Source organism: Phaenicophaeus curvirostris, chromosome 3 (genome assembly GCF_032191515.1).
Source record: "Phaenicophaeus curvirostris isolate KB17595 chromosome 3, BPBGC_Pcur_1.0, whole genome shotgun sequence".
Taxonomy (NCBI): Eukaryota; Metazoa; Chordata; class Aves; order Cuculiformes; family Cuculidae; genus Phaenicophaeus; species Phaenicophaeus curvirostris.
This window is the reverse complement of record NC_091394.1, coordinates 10,585,912-10,608,332: the sequence shown is the minus strand read 5'-3', so window position 1 is coordinate 10,608,332 and position 22,421 is coordinate 10,585,912. Positions and strand designations below refer to the sequence as shown.

The 22,421-nt window shown below is 42.0% G+C and overlaps 1 protein-coding gene across 2 annotated transcripts in view; it reads right to left on the bottom strand.

The window, feature by feature from the left end:
- Window positions 1–19,251, bottom strand: part of LPCAT1 (lysophosphatidylcholine acyltransferase 1) — a 59,294-nt gene extending 40,043 nt beyond the window's left edge. For both annotated transcript variants that reach the window (XM_069853358.1, XM_069853357.1), the window contains exons 1-4: window positions 19,114–19,251; window positions 12,893–13,035; window positions 11,190–11,404; window positions 1,219–1,331 (exon numbers count right to left, since the gene is read on the bottom strand). In XM_069853358.1, coding sequence (XP_069709459.1) covers window positions 1,219–1,331; window positions 11,190–11,404; window positions 12,893–13,035; window positions 19,114–19,224 — 582 coding nt within the window. In that variant the 5' untranslated portion in view covers window positions 19,225–19,251. The remainder of the gene's footprint in view (window positions 1–1,218; window positions 1,332–11,189; window positions 11,405–12,892; window positions 13,036–19,113) is intronic.
- Between the last annotated feature and the right edge of the window lie 3,170 nt (window positions 19,252–22,421).

The window sequence follows — 22,421 nt, the reverse complement described above, 5'->3', positions numbered from 1 at the left end:
ATTTTCACAATAGGTTTTGGTGCTGCTAAAAATCATACTCTGTTTTGCACCAAAACAAAATTCTTGCTCCCAAGCTACCTGCCTATAGGCTAAGGAAAGGAAGACTTCTCTTTACATTTATTACCTGGCATGTGCACAGATGTCAGAATGACAGAGGGTGAAAGTATCTAACCAGAATTCTAACACAGTAAAAACTGCTCAATTTAACTGAATTCAGAGGAAGAGATTAGATACCAAAAAAAAAAAAAAAAAGTTTTGGACAGCAAAAAGCCAAGAACTGCTGAAATTCTGCTGAGTTACAGAACAAGACACTTAATGGAAATAAATACATATAATAAGGTTGACAAAGCAATGGACTAGAAGTAAAATTACTAGTTCTACTGCCCACTCTGGTACTAGCTTGCTAGATACCCTGGAAATCCCTTTAGCTCTGCAATTCACTTTCTTCATCTGTAAGTAAGAATATTTTTTAAAGTGCTTTCAAATCTATTAAAGAAAGTAATGATGTGAAAGCATATTTCTGTCATGTTGTTTATAACTGTTTATAATATTTCTCTACTCCAGTACGTAGACATAACCACTGTCATAGTAAAAATGCCATAAAAGACATACTATATCTTAATCTCAAAAATTCACAGGAATGCTTTGAGTTTTCAAAATAATGACATGCTTCTAGGAAACTGAGACATCAGGGAGCCATTCCTTCCTTTCCATTAACTCTCTTCCAAATCATGTTAATATGTAGCTGCAGAAAAACCCAAGCCACTTATTTTAGCAATGTTTTCATCAAGTGGCCCAATAAAGGTGTGTTCTGGTTATTGGAACATATGAATTGCTTGGGCTTTCTTGGCTGCACATCTACAACACCGACAGTATGCCAGAATCTTGAAAAGGGCAACAACACACAATACTCCCTCTGGTATTCTGCTGAACACCTGAGTACTTTCTTAGAGGACTATCTAAATCTGCTGCGACATGTCCATTTACTATTACTTAATAGAGCTGTCATCCCAAGTACTTACCAAGTCTCCCCTTGAAACATGCTGCAATGAAAAGCTAGGCTTTTTATACCAATAAGAATCTTACATCGTAAGTTCTAGAAAGGAGGAGTGGGATCTAGAAACCATCTAAAGCATCCCACATGGAAACAAGCAAGCTGCATATCCAAAGTTTGGAGATGCCAAATACCATCTGTCACACAGTAGTAATATACAGTACCTGTGGCCATTTACCATCAGACTGAGCACGTCTCTTTATCTCTTCAACAGTTTTCCTGCGCGAATCCTGGTCTGACCGAGATACAAATACTGGTCGGATGTATTTGATTAGAGCTGAAAAGGAAGAAAACAAAAACCAAACTAGCCTTTATTTCTTCTTTTTTTTTGAAAAAGATTCGCCCCACAACAATCTTCTGGACAAAAAGAAATTGTTACAAGTACATAACTGCTTATAGTAAACTACACTGCAAACTTAAATACTCAGCTGAATTTCTGAAGTTTTATTGAAATATTTTCAAAAAATCCCATGAGGAAAACCATTTTCACAATTCTGGTACTTCGTACTTGTTCAGTTTTTCACAGACCAATGCGCATACGTCACAGAATTTAAAACGTGATTGGAGGTATTTTGTGTAGTTATCTGCAATGAAGCAGTAGTGCTGTGGCTGACCGAGGCCATTTCCACCTACCACAAAACTCACAAAATCTATAGCCGCCCCCAGCCCAGCAAAATATCAGGAATCTCCCTATGTAAGCACTTCCAAAAGACATCCTGCGGGTCAAACTGCCACTATCTTCAGAGCTTTTACCTTCAATGATACCCAGCTCCACTGCAGGTACACCAAAGATACTCCAAATACAGATTAAGTTATCTTTTCTAGTGAATAGGCATCATCACCTGTTTGCTTGTTCCTCATAATAGATGAATCAGATCTCAGTCACTTTCTTCCTGGCTTAGTGGGAAACCTCTTATGCACAGCCAGACAAAAAGAGCACAAGCAAGAATCAGAAATCCTCTCTCCACGAATGCCTTGCAAGAACACCAAGGCCCGCTCACGAAACACTAAGTAGCACATACAATTCTTCTATAGCGTCAAGAAGTACAGGAGAATCCTCTTCAAACATACTACTTCATGCTTTTATTTAAGTAGGTGGTCTTCAAATACCTTTTTATCATTTTTGTATCTTGCAAGCTTATTCAAAGGCTCAAGAGCCACTAAATCATTAGCTATTCTATTTGCCTAAAATACAAATATAAACCACATTTTTCCTATTTCCAGCCACTGCAAGATGAGTTCACTGACACTAGTTGTCTAATCTTCTTTTGTCATGGATAGACTTACTGCATTAATGGATCAGCCAGTGCTTAATGTGTACAAAGAAACAGTATAAGGAATTACAGTCCTGTACTCAGCAAAAGCTGCCGTTTCTCGTTATTACCACACTGGCAGTTTAGCCAGTAACTCACCAAAATGCTTCTATGGTTCTTTGAAACTAAACCATCACATCTTACAGCAAGCTTCCAAACATTCATCCAGTCTCTGAAATAGTGTTTTTATCCCACAAGTCGCCAAAGCTTAGGAGACAGCATATCAGAGCAGTGACCATCCGCTTGCATTTCCTACATGCCTGCTCTTACACAATATCCATAGAACAATGTCCACTACGGGAGAGGAGATCTTCATGGGCCAACTGGGGTTACCGCTGTGGGAAGGTAAAAACCAAAACAAAACAAAAAAACCACCCACTCACAAACAAAAAAAACCCCAAATAAACCGCAAAACAACCATACACTAAAAAATATAAATATAAAAAACAGAGAAAAACAGAATAAGCAATAAAAAACACAAAGGAAATCATACTTGGTTTCATAATTCTGTTCCTTTTGTTTCTTAGCAATGAAGTCCTGAGTTTCCCTTATGCCTGCAAATTACTATTCTGTTGCAAAACCATTATTATCAAGTAAAAGGAAGCAAAAAACACTCAAATGTCTTCAGCCTTCACACTGAAATTTCTTTTACGTTTTTCCCAAATGATGCTATTCAGGTTATTTCAGGTCAAGGAATGAACAAGGTAATTCCAGAGCTCTGAGGCTCTTATCTGAGAATATGCTGCAAGCAGGGTCTTCTTCATAACACAAAATTAAACAAGCAGATTTTACTTAGGACAGCATGACAGAAACAGACTGTAGACAACTCAGTTTAGAGTTTCTAACCACTAATGTAATCTGTATCTGAAAACTGAACAGGAAAGTGGTGTTAACCTGGGAGTTTAACTGTTCCAACCTTCTTAAAATCAAGCTACTGCAATGTTATCAAGCACCAAAATAACAGACTGCAAATTACTTTACAAATGGACATCACAAACAGCCACACAGCCACATGCAAAGGAAAACTATTATGGTATGTTGAAAAAGCACATAGACAAGTGAAAGCTTGGTTTCACAGAATCACAGAATAACCAGGTTGGAAGAGACCCACCGGATCACCGAGTCCAACTGTTCCTACCAAACACTAAACCATATCCCTCAGCACCTCGTCCACCCGTGCCTTAAACACCTCCAGGGAAGGTGACTCAACCACATCCCTGGGCAGCCTGTTCCAGTGCCCAATGACCCTTTCTGTAAAGAATTTTTTCCTAACGTCTAGCCTAAACCTCCCCTGGCGGAGCTTGAGGCCATTCCCTCTTGTCCTGTCCCCTGTCACTTGGGAGAAGAGGCCAGCACCCTCCTCTCTACAACGTCCTTTCAGATAGTTGTAGAGAGCAATGAGGTCACCCCTCAGCCTCCGCTTCTCCAGGTTTCCTATGGCTATGTCCTGCCTGTCGAATTATATGATACAAAATAGGCTATAAGGCAAGTTCTTTTTTTTGTTATTGTAGTTCAGACACTATTTTCATGCATCACCTTTCTTTCAAACACTTATGGAGCCATCATTATTTTAATCCACCACATCAAACCTTAGCCTAGTGGACAAGGTGATCATATTAAGTCCTACTTCCTTAGGGATCAGATTAAAAGGTGACAGAATTCTTGTTCTAACATTAAACAGCAATTTAAGATCCTATAAGACACCAACTACCAGGCTGTTAGTGGCCAAGTCCAACAATTTAAGTGAAACTGAAACCAGTAAGAAGCTGAAAATATATACCAAGGGAAGACTAGCTCTGTACTTGCCTTTCCTCATATATTCTTTCCATAACCACTATTGAAAACAGAGAACAAGGCTACACAGAACTTCACTCTCACCACTTATTTTCATGTTTGGTAAACAGAGAGGAATCTGAAAATTCAAAGGCTGTATCAAGTTGGTCTGTGCAAGAAATAGTCAGGAGCAGGGCCAAAGGTCTGTAAAGAGAAGCTGAGAAACATACCAAATAGGTGGACCAGACTGCAGTCAGAAGTCAAGCTGAAACACAGGGAAGCCTGAACGCCATACTGTAAGGTAGTTTATGAGGCAAGGAATAGGTAGGACTAGAGTAAAGTCAGGGCAGGAGCAAAAAGCAGCACGCATACTGGAGCAGTTAAAGGAAATATGTAGAACTGTGCAGTATGCTTAATAAACTAAACTTAATCTTAACCTTCTCTGCTCATCAATTTAACTGTCCAAGACTGATTTTAACTGGGTACTGAAGAACACAGCTCAAGTATTCAGAGCTGCTGAAAGACATGCTTGCCCATCTCCTCACCCTAAAACCACCCTTAAATTATAAATTCTAGTGGGCGATGGCAGACAATCCCTCAATTCTCAAAGTTGACCTTGCCAGTGTTGTTATTCCAGCTTTTTCTCTAGCAGTGTCAGTCCTACTTGCTGGAGTCACTCTTATCCCTGATTTCAGCTCATTATGAGTAGTCCTGAAGACAGGTGACACATGCTGTACTGCACCTTCTTGGGCAGATGCCTGCAATTTAAATAGGACACCAGTAATACATCAACACTTCCACCTTTTATACATCAAAACCTCGACCTTGCAGGGCAGCCAGAAAGCTACAGACAGGCTAACCGATGGGAAGTCGCTCTAGCATGATACAGCCTACAAAAAAATCAGTATTGCTTTAATTAGTTACAGGGTAGCAGCTCCAACTGATTTCAGAACCCTAGCTCCCATGCAAACATTTCAAGCACAAGCTGATGCATAAGCAAAAAAAAGTTTCTCTCTGATGAGCTCCATGCATACAACTGGTGGCAATGAAATTCTCAGGATAACAGAGGGGAAAATAAAAAATATACAATAGAAGTATTGTAACAAACCATTTAAATTATGCTCAACTGTTACGATCATATAGTAGATAAAGTTATACTGGCAGCATCACCACTGGTCTACAAGGCATCAGAGAACACAAAAAGCAACTGAACAGCAGTATGTCACTAAGTACTGTTCTTCTATAATGTATCCATACACACATTTTTGAGTAGGCAGTTACACTACCACCACTGTACAAACAGCAAACAGTCTGACAGATCTGCTGCAAGAACAGAGAATGCTGAACCTGAGGCTTTCACTTGGTCTCTCCCTCAAACACCACAAAATCCCACTACATATGTTCCTCTGATATACTGACATGACAGCCTACAGAGACAAGTACAAGGTGGTTGCATTTAACGTGGAGGTAGACTGGGTAATGCAGGTAGACTTACTGTAAATAGAGATATTCTACTGTATTTACTCCATGATTTTTCTTACTATGGGGAAAAAAAAAACCAGATTATTTTTCTAATAGGAGTTGCCCTCATGTGCAGTCTGTATGCCTGTTTTTAGGGCCTACAGAAGGTTAAAGGATGAAAAGCATTACCTCGGGCTTAGTTTTTAAGAGCTGCCTTATGCAAATGAAAATGCTCACAAAGTTCTGAGCTCTAAGCTTTTCTAATGAAGTAATATCTAACATGAAAACTGCTCCTTTTTGGAGAGAAGAGAAGAAAAATCTGCAAGAAGCTCAGAAGTCTTCTGAACATTATGGGAAGAAAAACCACTAAGGTTCTACAATAAAATGACTTCCTGTATATATGGACACAGAAAAGTAGAAAAAAAAAGCCTCAACCCCCACCCCCCCGCACAACAAATACACGAAGTTGTATCAATGCACAAAATTGAAGTCAACCAAGATTAGGATCTTTTGCACTTGGAATTATATTGTTCTTACAGGAATAGTATTATTGTAGTCATGGTACTCTACGTGAGATTTCCAAGTTAGTGATGGTATCTTACCACAGCAACAATCATACACAGGGATATATACTTTTCTGACCCAAGCCTGAACCAACTACTAAAGATAAATATGTGCTGAGAACAACTTCCTAGTTTGACTAAATGCTTAGCAGACAGACCACCTGACAGAACAGATACCAAGTATTCCTGGTATAGAGACAGTGTTAATGAGAAAGTGCTTCTCGCTGTTTCTAAAGCAAAAGGTAGGAAACGTGCAGTCAGTACGACAAGGAGAGGCCAGCAATGGGAAGCAAATAACCGCTGTTCTCTTTAGCTTTAAGAAAAGTAAATTCCATGGCATTTGGCTTGGTCTTGAAGTGCGATCCATTTCCTTTAAGAACTTCTTGAGGGACAAAGACCCTTTTCATATTACAAAGACTGCTGTTTGCTCTCACACCTGCAATACCTGTATGAGGGCATGGCTGTATGTTTTAGCTTGCAGCTGTCAGTCTATAAAGTATTTTATGAAGGCAGTTGTGTTGGTTTGCAGGTTTCCTATATACTGTATTTTGTAACTTCCACTAATGATATCAACTAGGATGCTTAAAAAAATGGTGGTTTAGGCATTCCAGTAGCAGTTTACATGAGAAGTAATTGTTTACTGAAGTTACGGTAAAAAAAAATAATAAAAAAATCCAAGTTTAAGATTCTAATCCAAACAATAAGGACTTATGTATAATACACAGGTGACAGCACAACTATTTTAAGTCTCTCCAAGAGAGCTCCTGTGAGGGCTGAAATGTTGCAAGACTATCCGAGCGTGCACAGCCTGAAGGAAACACTGAATTTTCAAACAGAAGTTTTAAAATGAGAGGACGAAATGTATAAGCTTGGCAATAACTTCAAGACATTCCTCAGAACTGGGGAGCTCATCTTCAATCATTTGTATACTCATGGCAGGCTATCATGCCAACAAAGCACAGGATATTGGCATTCAAGCTGGTGACCTTAACAGTGTTTGAGCAACTGACTTACAGTTCATAAAGAGAAGAAATCCGTGATATCTACACCTTACAGCAGGTTTTTCCAAAAGAGGTTTAAGGACTGTTTTGATGAATCTTGTAAGTATTTAAATGCAAGATCCTCAATGAAGATCTAGGAGTCTACCACTGTTCATTCTCATGTACTTGAGGAGGGGGAACAACAGGGTCACAATTATGGTGAAGGACTGGAGGATTAGGCTGCGTAACAGAGCTGATAAGTAATTTGGCAGCTTTCAAGTTCAGAGATAAAAACATACATGCTTTGTTAGGTAGCTGGATATATTTCCTGCTAAGTTACTTATTTCTTGTCTTTTAGTCATGATGTTCAAGAAAGGCCTATAAAGTACTTTCAAAAGATGAGCTTGAACAAAAAAAAATTCTTAAGTTTAATAGATATGGAAAAAACCATCCACAAAAGAATTGATAGGTTTTATAGCACAGTATGACTGTTCCTTCCCCTATAGCTCTTCTGTATTCTGCCAGGTACAAATGGCCTCCTTTTCCCTTTATAAACTTAAGGTAACATATCCCCCCATTCACTTCACTGGCAGTGACCTCCTCTTTTACACAGTGTGAGATTACAGATGTTGAGAAGTTGCTTAAAGTTTAAATTAACTTATCACCTTAAATTTAGTTTTCAAAAGTTCAGATCACAGATGATGTCCGAATCACAAAAGCTGTCCAACAAAATCTCCACCAAATCGTATTTACTGACAAATCCCTCTTCCTTCTTATTGAAGTACTTCTGCAGTAGCATGGACTACTTTGGCAACAAAAAACACTTATCCAGGTTGCTTTACCAGCCAAAACTAAGGCAGTGAAGTGTAACCATCCAGAATTTATGCGAAGAGTTTGTCTTGACTTGTAGTGAGATCTAATAGACAAAACATGAAAGTTTAAGGACCTGTGCTGATAAATGAACTGATCCAACTTCTTCAGTCAATGTAAGGTGTAACAGATTCAAAAACGTCACCTTCCCTGGGCTGCACACTTTAAAATGGTCCAGCAAATTGCAAATCTCTAACCCCCCAAAACCCCGGAAAGTCACTATACAGAAATACATGTACTTCAGCATCGTGGTGGTGTGCCCCATCTGTTCTGGCATTCTTACTGGTTCAGGAGAGCTGTTTTCAAGTCAGAAAGCAATAAAATACTAATACACAAACACACTTGTGGAATGCTTCCAATCCCATGAACAATGGGCTTTTAATTATCAAGACTCAGAAGTGGATCAAAAGCTTAATATTCCGTGACTGGCAAACTAAGGGTAAAATAATACAGACAGCTGCTTCAGAAACCTATTAAAATACTTCTGGAACCAATCTTGGTAACCAGTTCGCAATTGGAGATTTTTGTGCCTGCTAAAGCATCTGATCCCTCTGGTACACAATGCATAATGTCCTGATAAACATTGTCATTACATCAGAAAGCCAACTTTTTAATATAATATTTGGATATTTTGGATGAAGATCTACTCTTCATCTTAAGTCTTAATCCTTGGAAACTACCTTCAAATATTCTCTGCTGCCTCATTTTTCATGTACTTAATTAAGCCTGTTCACACAGTTAAATGAATGTATTTTTTAAAAACTTCCCAAAAGATCCTGAATGACTATTAACAAGACTCAATTAAGACATAGCAAGATTAGGACTATCAATGGCTGGCCCCAAAATTTCACTGGAGATTGTATACCAAGTATGCAAGAGTCACAGAATTGAAGAACATAAAACACAATTGTGACCTCTCAGGGATAAGTTCTAGATGAATGCCTGAAGCATTGAAAATTCACCACACAATCCAAGAAAACCACAACCATCTCTTCACATACAGCATAAGGGAAAATACCAGTGGTCCAATAACACGAAATCTATGTTTGTGTGTATGTAGAGAGGTCTAAATAACATTGATATTAAAATACTATATCAAAGGAGGAGAGGATAGTCAGTACCATCATAGAAAATCTCTTTCAAACAGTAAAAGAAAAATAAATCACAACTTCACCCCCCTGGAAAACTTTCACTAAATTTTAAGCCAAACTAATCATAACAGCAATTACTTACCTTTCTGTTAAGGTCCATTTACTCTAATAAACACAAAATGCTGTAAATTAATGTTGCTCATATAAAAGTACTCCTTTAAAAGAAGCTTTTGAACTCTGAATTCCAATTGTGACCTCTGCCATGTGTCATTTCCGTGGCATTTTTCTGAACACTTCATAAGGGACTACGTTTTCTTGGGGGTTGCATGACAAAGCAAATGCAGCTATACAAGACAAAACACTCATTTACTTGACTGCACTGTACATTCCAGTAATATTCCATCAAATCACTACAAGTAGTTCTTTGGGGTTCATATTTTTCTGTAATTGGTCTCTCTCACACGTGAACAAAACCAAGTGAATAATTTTTAAAGTTTATTGCAGTAAGCTTAGACTTTCAATTAAATCCTCTAAAAGTTATCTTAAAATTAAATTAGGTATATAGGAAATGGCTTGAACTACTTGTTATATATTTGTGCTACCTTAAGTATAACGACAACCTCCCTATCCCTGTAGATTCTCCTCAGGCTTCCCACCAGTCCCCACTGAACTTATTACGTGGAGTCTTCAAAACAGTCCATGTGCAAGTAAAGGAGAGCTGCACGTGGACTACTTTATTTTACTAAGCCAGTAAATATTAAACAGTCAATTGAGTCATCTGAGAAAGAAGATAAAACTGCCCCTGCTCCTGCGGCTGGACTGCTCCTAAAACCAAAGGAGGTCTGCATAAACATATACCGTGCTGAAGTGCAAACTTACCATCTCAGAACAATATGTTTTTCTGTACTGGACAAGGGAGTTACATTTCTATTTTCACATTACATTTGTTTGTATACATCTGTTTTTAAAAACACAAGCCTACAAACGTTTTGTTCAAAGCACCTAACAATAATTTTTACACAGATTTTTCAGTGCCACTAACTTCCCCTAAACTATATTAATCAGATATTCAGTGAAACAGAGATACACCTACAGTTCTGGTCTGAGCTTTATCAGATACAGAGACACCTTTAAACAGAGAGATTCCCTCCACAAAGCCTCCATAGGTAACCTCACACCATTTGTGGTCATGATCCCAGTTTCTCATTTTGCCCTTAAACCCACATTATCTAATGGAATTTTAGGATGTCAGCACCAACAGCCCAATTCCACTTAGTTTCAAAGGAACTCCAAGCTTTTGTTTGGACTTTTAAAGAGTCTCTACCCAAGGCCAAAGTAAAATCTTTGGTTATTTTTATATTACCTTAAAAATCTGCACAACTAGACACAGTAAGATTCTCAGCACTTTGTTGGTTCCTAGAAACAATGTGCTGGGTTTCTCCAGAACACCTCCCTCCAGACTTTGGTTAGAAGTCTACAAGCCTAAACACTAACACATTTGTTTGGCACAACTGCATCAAAAATCAGAGGTCTCTCTCAAGCCTTTTTGAGCATCTTCATTGGTAATTCCAAAGACAGAAACCAAAACTCTACCAACTCAGGCATCTGCATTTCTTACGATTAAATCTGACTGCACAACAATCTGCCCTTGCTTATCTCTCACACCCTGCCTGAAAAAAACTTACTGATGCATGAAGGATTAGCAGCACTCCCTTAAGGCAGGGCATCAGAGCAGACAACATTCCTAAAACACGTTTCTGGGATAGCACTCAAACTGGCACCAAGAAAGAACTTCCTCTATAGACTCACTCTTTGCTTCTATAGCCCCATATTAACGTGCTTTTCTATTTGTCAGGTCTTAAAATGTTGCAATTTCACTGCAAATTTAACCATGAGTTCTGTGTGATTGTTTTGACTTTGTACAACAATCCCACTTTGGAAAAAGGGAGAAAATCCACATCCTCCTCAATTTTTTTCTATTGACATTCAGAGTAAACCACTAAAAAAAAATATTTCACCAAGCATTACAGCAAAATTTTCTTTGTTTTTCAGTAAGCACAGAAACTAAGTATCTGCCAACTTACTTCCCCAAACAGGAATATCTTTGCTTTCTGCTTTCATCACAATGGAGGCGAACGTCATAGTTACAGGAATGGCATCGAAGTAGGAAGAATGGGGAGCCACAGTTAATATTGCTGCTTCTGTTGGCAATGCCCGTCTGCCTTTTACATTTATCCAGTGGAATCCACCAGCAAGCCACATCAGCCTCATGATTGTTTTCAGCAAAATATCCACTATCCTGTAAGGAGTTGAGAAAATAGTTATGGTGCCAGAGGAATACCTTAAAATAATGAAAAGAAAAATGTTATGTAAATACTTTGTATGCACAACAGAGTAGATATCTGCTGCTTAAACAGAGCAGGAACATTGCGTAGACCTTCTGTTGTCTCTTTCTCAGCAGACTTAAGATCACTTTAAGACACCATTCAATTTTATTTCACACCTGAATATGAATGATTTTTAATTACAATAATATTAGCATCTATTTTATCACTAAATTAATTATGATTCAGACTATGACTGTTGCGTTTCTTCTATATAACGTCTAATAATGCCTCCTAGTAACACCAAAAAAAAGCTCTAATAAACTGAGTCCTGAAAAATGCTATTAGGATATCACTAGAATGCAACAACTCTGATTCCTGGGTTCAAGCTTACCCAAGTAAAAGAGTAGAGAATTGTTGGGCACAGATTCTCAAACACAGGGATGCCTACAGAACATATCTGGGAGCTTTAGCAACATTTTACTTCCTTCCCTTTCTCTTTCTCCTCCTAAAGTGATTCGGTGGTTTGGTTTTTGCGGGGGGGGGGGATTGTTTTGTTTGTTTTTTAAGCTATCTGATGGTCATGAAAAGATAAACATTTACTTTGTTACCTTTGAACCACTAGGGTGCAAAAACCAAACACCACAAATTGTCATAGTCACCGGAGAGCAGGGTGACACCGAGAAGTGGATGAAATAGAGGAGGGACAATCTAAAAAGCTTCAAAATAACTGTATACAAGATCAAAGGCACTCCATTATTGCTTTAGCCATTATACTGCTATCATTCCAACTGAAATGTAAAATTACATGCCTTCAATTCTCAGCCTCCTTGCTCCTGTGATGCAAAAACCAGTTAGCTTCCCTCATGCTAGTACCAGCTCCTAATTTTAAAGTTCTCTACAGAGGAGGCTACACACTCCTTCCTTGCTCCCGTAACAGCAGTTTTTATGGATGGGTGAACACTACCTTACATTCTACCTTAATTAGCATTCCAATATCAAAGAAAGCACAGACTTATTAATAAGCAGCAAAGAATGGGGCAAGCCCTTACAGAATCAACAGAGGTTTTGTCAATTCATCAGAGAGGCAAAAAAACAGAGTGAAGCAGTTTAAAACAACAATTTTGAATGTGTAATAAAGGTACATTGTATAGTGTCAATCTTTATAACAAGAAGCTGACACTATGAGAATAACTGAAATTGAAGGATGTCACAATGAAGCCTCACACTGCATCCTCAATAAAGATATGAGGTCAGAGTTGATGAGTTTCTCTCCCTGTAATCCTTGGTAAATCAAACAGTTAAGGTATTTTTAGTTTCTCATTTGAGGAAAGTGTTTAAGCAACAGCTTTTATATTTTTCTTTTGTTGAGAAAAGCAGGTCTGTGGGACAGATATCGGTTATTTCCAATCTTTTCCATTTCAAACTGCTGAACTAAAAAGTTATTCACATCAGTTACTCACTTTCGCCACCAGGACAGAGGCTTTTCAAGCTCTTGCTCCTCAGGTCCCATTGAAGCAATGAATGCAAAAGGCCATGCCAGCAACATCATAAATGCAGCAAAGAAGAGTCGGATAGGAAACAGAGTCAAGGTCATGATGGCAATCTGCAAAATCCAAAACAAATGCATTATTCTAACACAATCTCAAACTGAAAAAGTCAATATTCCTTGAAACTGACCTGAAATTTTAACTTAAAAATACATAACATTAAAAATAGCAGAAGACACTTCAATCCAAACAAATAATTATGGTGTACATAACAGCTTTGTATTCACCCATCTTAATTATAGCTGAAACATCACACGCTTTAAAGCTAACGCAGCCTTAGCTTTCCACACTTCTTCAGACCCTGTATTTGTCTGTGAATATATCCACATGCTCTTTTCCCTTTCTGCAGCCTCACATTAAGTAAATATTTAGCATGGGTGTATTGTAAATCTTGCTGCACTGTAGAGAAGCCAGTCCATCACAGCACCTGCCAGTCGGTGATGTGCACTTCTTCAGCAAGGTGCATGGCCCAAGCTGGAAAGATCTTCCAGGACTGGGCAGGCACCAGTTCCTCTGCTGTGCGTTCTTGGAACCAGAAGCTGTGAGCAACCACTGTGCAGAGACAGCTCTGGACAAACATCCAGACACACATATGAGTTTTTATTCCCATGCTAACAGGCACAACTTCCTGGAAAGCATGTGTTTTCAAAGTCAGTTAGCCATGGTGAGCCTAGCTGCTCCTGCCCCTCCTCCAAGCACTCTAGTTCTGAGAGAGCCTATTCCCAGCCAGACTTCTGCCTTTAACTTTGGTGAAAAACACGTCATGTTGGAACTTCTCTTGCAGCCCTGAGCTGTCTGGAGTTGTTCCCAACTGTCCTTCAGAAAACACAACTTAGTTGCAGTCTGTGCAATGATACACTTGTTCCAGGAAAAAGTTCTAGGAGCTGAGAGACCCACCTTTCTCACTCAAAGGACAGGAAGAAAATCAGCTCTTTAAGTGGAGGAGGGTACAGCTTCAGATGACTGGCTAAGAGAGAAAGGGAACTGAAAACTCTTCAAAGCTGTGCGGAGGCTAGAAGAAGATGAAAACGTCCCTATGACACAGAAGGGCCATGTAGAGAAAGAGAATTCAAAAGGGAATATGCTATATGTTGACAGATGCACTACATGAGGTCAAAAAGCACTTTTCACCATTGCAATGGTTGGGCATGGATGATTAATGAGGCATAAGGTGCTGTCTCGTGTTCTGCTTAATCTGATGCATCTCCAGGCTGCTGTGGTAAGCATTATTCATATTATTCTTTTCCCTGATGCAGATCTAGTCATCGTGCAGCTCAGTTTCCCATTGATCGGTTCCTGCTTCCTCTTAGTTCCAAAAACAGCTCAACAGTCAACTCATCCTGAAGCTCTACAAATTCGTTGATCTAGGGTATAAACCAGCCAACTGCAATGGTAGATTTTACAGCGATTGTTCAGACTGACACCATGACCTCATTAACAACCATGGTCTTATTCCCCAAAACAGGATTCCAGTCCCTGGATGGACCGCTTCAGTTTGCAGAATCAGAAGAAAAATGATTTTACTTTTTTTTCCCCCTTACATAGGCTAGCTTCCCAGATGAAGGAATTCAACTTCCTAAATTGGTGATGGTCAAGCAGGCACTGAAGTCACATCAGCTCATGTAATTCTGCATCCATACACAAGACTACCACTCTTATCGCAGAAAAGCCCTTCTAGGCTCCTAAGCCTAGGACCAGCTGTCAAGAAAAAACAGGAAACAAGCGAGTCCTCTGGGATTCGCACCTTCTCCCTCCCATTCCTCAACATCTCCTGCTGTACTAGGGCAAACTGAATGACAGGTGACTGGTAGTAAGCTATTCAGTCCTTTGCAACTCTGTACCAATCCTTTGTACCAAGATCACTTTAGAGCCACATCACAGAATGGAAGTAGTACTTGCATCCATAAGCTGGTAAAAGATGGAATAAATATGTAGAAAAGACCTCTTGCTCATCTGTGTCCAGAGATAAGTGGTGGAAATCACCAGGAAGAAGCAGTTTCAAGCATACAGGTATACAGGGTCTGACTGTGACACCAGGCTCCTTTATTGCAGGTGGTAGTGCAGTACCTGTCACACAATAAATCTGGTAGGAGAGGGAAGTATGTTTGGCCCCTGAAGAAGGTTAGGAATCAACAAAAGACACTAACACAGTTCTGTCTATATCCAGGAAGGTGCCTGAATGTCGATAAGAAAGCTTCTATCCCGTAAAACCTAGGTACAGCAGGAGTGTCAGTGTCAGACAGGAAAACAGAGAAAATACGGTCCCCACTGGCTCCTGTCAGAGATCAGGACACAGGAGACCTATGCTTCCAGTCTGACTTTGTAAAGACATCTTATTTCTACACATTTAAGACATGCACCCAGACATGTTTTCTATTAAAGTACGCATATAGAATTAATAATAAGTCATATGTAAATATCTGCATTTTAAGCTACATTTAAAGATCTCTAGCAGTCCATCCAGAGCTGTACCTTGGGAGGTTCAGGTTCAGCTCATGACCGATTTTCTCAAGCAGGGTTTAACTACAGCTCATATAACATTTGCTTGCCTACGGGATCCTATTTAATTTTCCAGCATTTGAAGCATATTCTTTGACATGGACTGCAGGAAGGAAGAGGATGGTCTTAGAGCTTGTAACAAAAGGCTTCCCTCGGAAACTGCACTCTACTTCTCTGTCAGAAGGGTTTCAATCTGATGTACAGGAAGGCACCTTAACTAAATACGTACCATGTTCTCCTCATTTAGAGACTCTGCATTCAGATTTGAGTATGAACCTACAATGAAGGTATAAAATAAGAACTTAAGCCCCTTTTTAAGTTCTCCAAAACACCACATCCCACATATCTAAGCACTGAACAAGAGTCAGTACCCTTGTTTCCTCTTCTGTATGTCTCTCGAAAGTCAGTATAGTACCTCTGGTGAAAAAGGGCATCTTTGGAATTAATGATACGAGATACATTATTAAAAAACAGTTTATTCCCAACACTTCCACAACTTATTACAAAGTAACAGTCACATACTGAACAGTAGTCTTGCCACTCTGCTTTCCCACTCTGAGAGTTCCCTGATTGACAAAATCATGGAGATTAAATAAAGGAGGAGAAATTTTCATGTGCAACCAAGCCAATCTAACAGATCATTGCTGCTCAAGAGGGTGGTTCTGTTCACTCTCTCCTCAATCTTCCCCTTGAGTCAGCTCTAGCACTTATATGAGCTTGCAATGAGCCAATACAGCATGAGAGTGAAGAAAAGCAATGCCAGCAAAAGAAAATTATCAGAAAACAGAAAACCACAATAAACTGCTGGTTTAATGAGCCAAAAAGCTCACCAAGACACCAAAGGAACACCTGCAGTGATGGAATAAGAGGGCCAGAAACACTGGAAGCAAGGAAAATGGCATCATATTGCTTTTAAGTGGCAGGGAAACAAAGCTATGAGCACTTTGTGACAGCTCCAGTAATGTTCCTGCCTGTTCTGCAGAGGTAACTAGCATCAAGAGCTTTGACTTATGTTATAGGTGCCCAGATGATGTTAAGATAAACAAAATTCACGATTAATGAAATTATGTCTGTTGGCCTTCCATAAAGAATCTTTTTATTATAGTACTGAAATAAAACAGGTAGCTTCAAGAATGACTGTCACTCTCAGATCAGAGTGAAATAACCATCATTTCTAGAGGAAGCATGAGACTTCATTCTCAAATAGCCTTACTGCTTTTATACTCCTGTTATCTCCTAGTTCTTTATAAAGCCAATAAAAGATGATGTGAACAATTCCTTGGCACTCAAATGGATTTTTTTTTTGTAGCTGTGTTCCTCCTCTTTGTGGTTGTTTTGTGCTCTTACTTTCTACTTTTTTTTTCCCTCCACTCCCACAGTCTCAGGCTGAAGTGTTCTAAAATGCATTTACTTTGGGTTGTATTAACGAGCAGAAAAGCTAATCTAACCTCTTGCAGAGTGCAGGATGAGGGAGGGATGTGGTGGTAGTGAAGATAATGGGGCTATCTGACAGATCATCAGCAACAGACAACAAACCATGAGACAAAGCAGTCTTGTCTCCCAAGTCCTCTGTGCTCATCAACTTCTTCACCCACCTCCTTACCACGCATTCCTAACCTTCCTCAATAGGCTTTGCAATCCCAGAACTCACCCGTTAGATTCACAGGGCAGACAGAAAAGCCTGTGACACAATAGGCGCCCGCAGCTGAGCAGGAAGTGAGTTCAGCTGTAATACTTCATACAGAAACCTCAGTAAGAGGCCAGGACTGCATGGAAGAGAACACAAGCTGCTATGATTGACTATAAAGCAGACTTCCCATTCAAGAAGTCTCCCTATCCGAGAGCAGCATTTCCCATAACTGGAACAGTTCCATAGCTCTTCTTCAGCAACCTCTACCCTCAAGCACAACTTTTCTTTTAATCAGCAAAGAGGTTAGAAGAGCATGATTAAGGCAAAGAAGAAAATCTATCACAGCTCCTTGTGTCAGCTTTTTCCACACATAAAAACTGCAAAACTAAGACCGCAAGAAAGTCTGGGTTCAAGAACTCTGTGCTGCAATACATCAATAGAAGATCATTCACTTAAAAAGCAAGTCTGACCTGCACTCAGACAACACTATTCGTTTGGTCTGCGTGCTGGAAAGAACTACAGAGCTTTAAACACATCTTGTAGTTTTAATTGAAAATAACAAATCATTGAAACCCAGTGGCAAAGCTTGTGTCTCATTCAGATGTACAGGGTGGCCCACACAGAAAGCAGGTACTTTCTATGACCAGTCACTGAAGCAGCTGAAGGTCTGTTAGACCTAACAACAAATCTGCACTACCAGTAGCTCATATGGGACTCAGTACTGCAAGAACCGTGAAACTGGTACTCTGCCCCCTCCAAGAGTATTTTTAAAATTCCTTATAAATAACCAAGTAGAAAGTGACACTAAAAATAAGATACATTAACACTGCAAAATAAAATCTTGTTATAATTAGATACAATCCTAGTCCAGATGAACACATGCTTTTATCTTTGCTTCTCCCTCCTCTCTAAAAGAGTTCTATCTCATTAATTACATCAGAAACATGAGTTCAGGAATAAAGTTGGGTTACATGGAAAAGAAATTACAACTATATGGTTTATTGAGGAAGCTCTAGGTACAGACAGAACGAGGTGAACGACAAACCTATTCTCCCTTTTCCTATTCAAACAACAATTTACCAGCAACCACCGAATCCAGGATTTAACTGTATCATTCTGGGAAATTTGATTAAAAAAAGCAAAAGCCTTTTCTGCTGGAGTCTGCTATGAACTCCTTGGCTGTTAGATACTTAGCACGAAGCACATTTCGACGTCCTTTAAATCGGGCCGTGCACGCCTTGTATTAAGTATCTGGACAGCAACAGGGCAACGTAACAATAAGCAAATTCTATTAAGGTTGGATCTAAAGCACCTTGATCCGAGAGGTTCGGTAGTAGAGGACCCTAATTTTCTTGTCAGGCTCTTAGGCCCCCAAAACAACAACAACTTTAGGGAACTGAAGCATTACAGTGATGCAAGTAGCAGAAATGGCCAAGCGGTTCCTAGGTGAGCCCGTAACGGCAGTTCCTCATCCAGCAAGCGACCCAGATCTTGCGGAACCCTCAGACAAGGGCTGAGCTTCCTGACCGCCCAGCCAGCTCCTGCTGCCCCTGGAAGGAGCGGGGGAGGAAAAAAACCCGTAAACTGGGGAAAAAAACCCTCATGCAACCGGGAAATAGCATTTTAATACCGACTCTTGCTACCTGTTCAATGCGTAAATTGTGCCACAGGGATGATTCACCCAGGGGCCAAACTTCAGACGGGCGGGATGCGGGTTTTTTAACCGTGTGCGCGTGGGATTATCAAATCCCACATTTTTTTAAGAAAATTGGTTTGTGTTTTTCAAGAAATGGGCGGCGGGGCGGCTGAGGAACGAGCCCCCCCGGCGGCCCCGCCGCCTCACAACCTGCAGCCTCCGGGCTGCCCCCCGACCCCCCCTCCCCCCTCACGGCCCCCGCGCCGCCGCCCCCCCCGGCGGCTCCCGAAGCCCCCGCCCGGCGCAGGACGCGGCCCGGGAGCCGGCGGGGAGGGGCAGGAGGGAGAGCCGGGCCCCGGCCGCCCCTACCTTGGCTTTCTGGAGGGGGCTGAAGCGCAGCTGGTGCACGAAGGGGCTCCGCAGGGGCGGCTCCCGCCCGCCGGGCGCGCAGCATCCCCGGCCGCGGCCGCTCAGCCTCATCGCTGCGGCTCGGAGCGCGCGCGCCGCCCGGCCCCGGCCGGAGGAACCGCCGCCCCCAGCGCCGCCAGCGGCCGCCCCCGCCCTCCGAGCCGCCGCGCATGCGCCCCGCGCGCCCGCCGCGGCCGCCCCTCCGCCCAGCACGGCGCCCGCCCGCGCGCGCGCCCACCCAGCCCTGCCTCCCTCCCCCCTGCATCCCTCCCTCCATCCCCCCTGCATCCCTCCCTCCATCCCCCCTGCATCCCTCCCTCCCTCCACCCATCTCTCCATCCATCCACCCATCTCTCCATCCATCCCTCCCTCCATCCAAACATCCCTCCCTCCATCCACCCCTCCCTCCATCCCTCCCTCCCTCCACCCATCTCTCCATCCATCCACCCATCTCTCCATCCTTCCCTCCCTCCACCCATCTACCCATCCACCAACCCACTCACCCACCCACCCATCCATTCCTGCATCCCTCCATTCATCCACCCATCCCTCCATCCATCCACCCACCCATCTCTCCATCCTTCCCTCCCTCCACCCATCTACCTGTCCACCCACCCACTCACCCACCCATCCATTCCTGCATCCCTCCATTCATCCACCCATCCCTCCCTCCATCCACCCATCTCTCCATCCTTCCCTCCCTCCACCCATGTACCTGGCCACCCACCCACTCACCCACCCATCTATTCCTCTGTCCCTCCATTCAGCCCTCTCTCCCTCCACCCCTCCCTCCTTCCTTCCACCCATCCCTCTATCCCTCCCCCTCTCCACCTATCTACCTGTCCACCCACCCACCCATCCATTCCTGCATCCCTCCATTCATCCCTCCCTCCACCCACCCATCCCTTCCCCTACCCATGCCTCTATCCCTCCCTCCCTCCACCCATCTACCCATCCACCCACCCACTCACCCACCCATCTATCCCTCCATCCAGCCCTCTCTCCCTCCACCCTCCCTCCTTCCTTCCACCCATCCCTCTATCCCTCCCTACCTCCACCTATCTACCTGTCCACCCACCCACTCACCCACCCATCCATTCCTGCATCCCTCCATTCATCCCTCCCTCCATCCACCCATCGCTCCCTCCATTCTCCCATCCCTTCTCCCATCCTCCCATCCCTTCCCCTACCCATGCCTCTATCTCTCCCTCCCTCCCCTCCTTGTCCCCGCTCCTTCGTTCCACTCATCTACCTGTCCACCCACCCACCCACTCATCTTTCTCTCCCTTCACCCCACCCCTCTATCCCTCCCTCCACCCATCTACCCATCCACCCACCCACTCACCCATCTATTCCTCCATGCTCCCATTCACCCCTTCCTCCCTTCCTTCATCCCTCCATTCACCCACCCACCCCTCCTTCTATCCACCCATCCCTTCCTCCACCCATCCCCCTATTTCTCCCTCCCTCCACCTATCTACCTGTCGACCCACTCATCCACCCATCCTTTCCTCCATTCATCCTTCCCTCCCTCCACCCACCCACCCATCTCTCCTTCCCTTCACCCACCCCTCTATCCATCCCTCCATCCCCTCCCTCAACCCATGTACCTGTCCACTCACCCACCCATCCATTCCTCCCTCCCTCCGTTCATCTCTCCCTTCCTCCCTCCCTCCACCCATCCGTCTGTCCATCCCTCCATCCCTCCTTCCACCCATCTACTCGTCCACACGCGCTGACCTCCACAGTCATGCTAGGGGAAGGTGTCATTAATAGGATTAGGGAGGGGGGGCTCGGGGAATGGCTGAGGGGTCACCACCAGTGGACAGGGTGGCCACCGGGGACCTGCTGGCTCTGCTCAGTTCGGGTCTGGCACCTCGCTCGGATCCCAAAGTGGGGCAATGACTGAGTATGGGGAGTATCTAAAAAACCCCAAAACCGAAAGGGATGAAGGGAATCTCTTTGTTGTTCTTAGATCAATAGTAGTGAATGAACATCCCTGCTGTACCTGGAAGAAGGAAGATATTGTCCTCACATCACATGGCGAGATGTTTGTCAAATCTACAGGGAATCTCCTGTTCCAAGCAAACCTTGGCTTTTCTTTTAATGAAGAGTCTAGCTAATTTGCACCCTGGGATCTTAACGGAGTTCGCTAAGGAAGTATCTAAGTTTGGGGTTTAATAAATCTCTAAATATAAAAGAAGTTCTTGAGAGACAAACTAGCCATTGTGTTCTGCCTGGTTTTGAAAGACCAAGAAGAATGACCTGTACAGTTCTTTACTGTTTAACATCAGCCATAGGCAAAACAGTCCAGAAGATATATATGCTGTTAGATAAAGAAATATGGAAGATAGCCTTAATGTCAATCAAACAATTCTGATAATCTTATTGAATGAGATTTAAAGGTAAATTGATTAACTGCAAAATGATAATGACTGTACAGTTCCTTATCTTTAGGCTGAGAACTGCAAAATGGTCTCTGAGTCCTATGGTTAATACCATACATACTTCCAGTGGCTAACGCTGTGAAATGGCTAATATCTTAAACATATAAATAGGTTTTGACTTTTGAAGGATCAGAAAGTTTTTCAGAGGTTAATCTTAATGATGCTGGAGTCTGCAAGGTTCTGCAGGCTCATCATCTTTCAAGAGTTTCCCAAAGATCCCAAATGAACTCGCCATCAATAAAATCCATGGATGTGCTATATGGTAACCTGGTAAGGTACCGTGAGAGCAACTGTACTGTCATCAGGACTGCTGAGAAAAATTAGCACTTTCAATCAGGTTTTTACAGCCAATATATATTTATTTTTTTATGAGTATAAGCCATGCCTCTGGAATGAGAGCTTGTGTCTTGACAAAAATCATCTAAAACCAATTTCAAGCTAACTATCACAGATAAGGTCCCAGTGCAATGTGTCCAGTACGACTGTTGAGTGTACTACCAGGATTAGTGCACAGAAAATCAATTACTGTGTCTATTAATGAGACTGATACTAGAACAAGGTGCGTACCTCTGACATCAGAGATCAGGCGGTGCAAAGACCCCCCAAAATATTACAGAACTAGAGGAAATCTCTTACAACAATACATTTAAAAATCTAAGTCAGTTTAATTTGTCAAAAAGATCTGCAGGGGTTGTCTTAATGCAGTGTTCAAATACCTTCACAAGGAAAATGTATTGCATGCTAACGCTTTTTAAAATGATCTATAAGGATCAGTGCTTGGAAGCTGAGATAATCTAATGTTAATATAAAGGTTTTAATCAT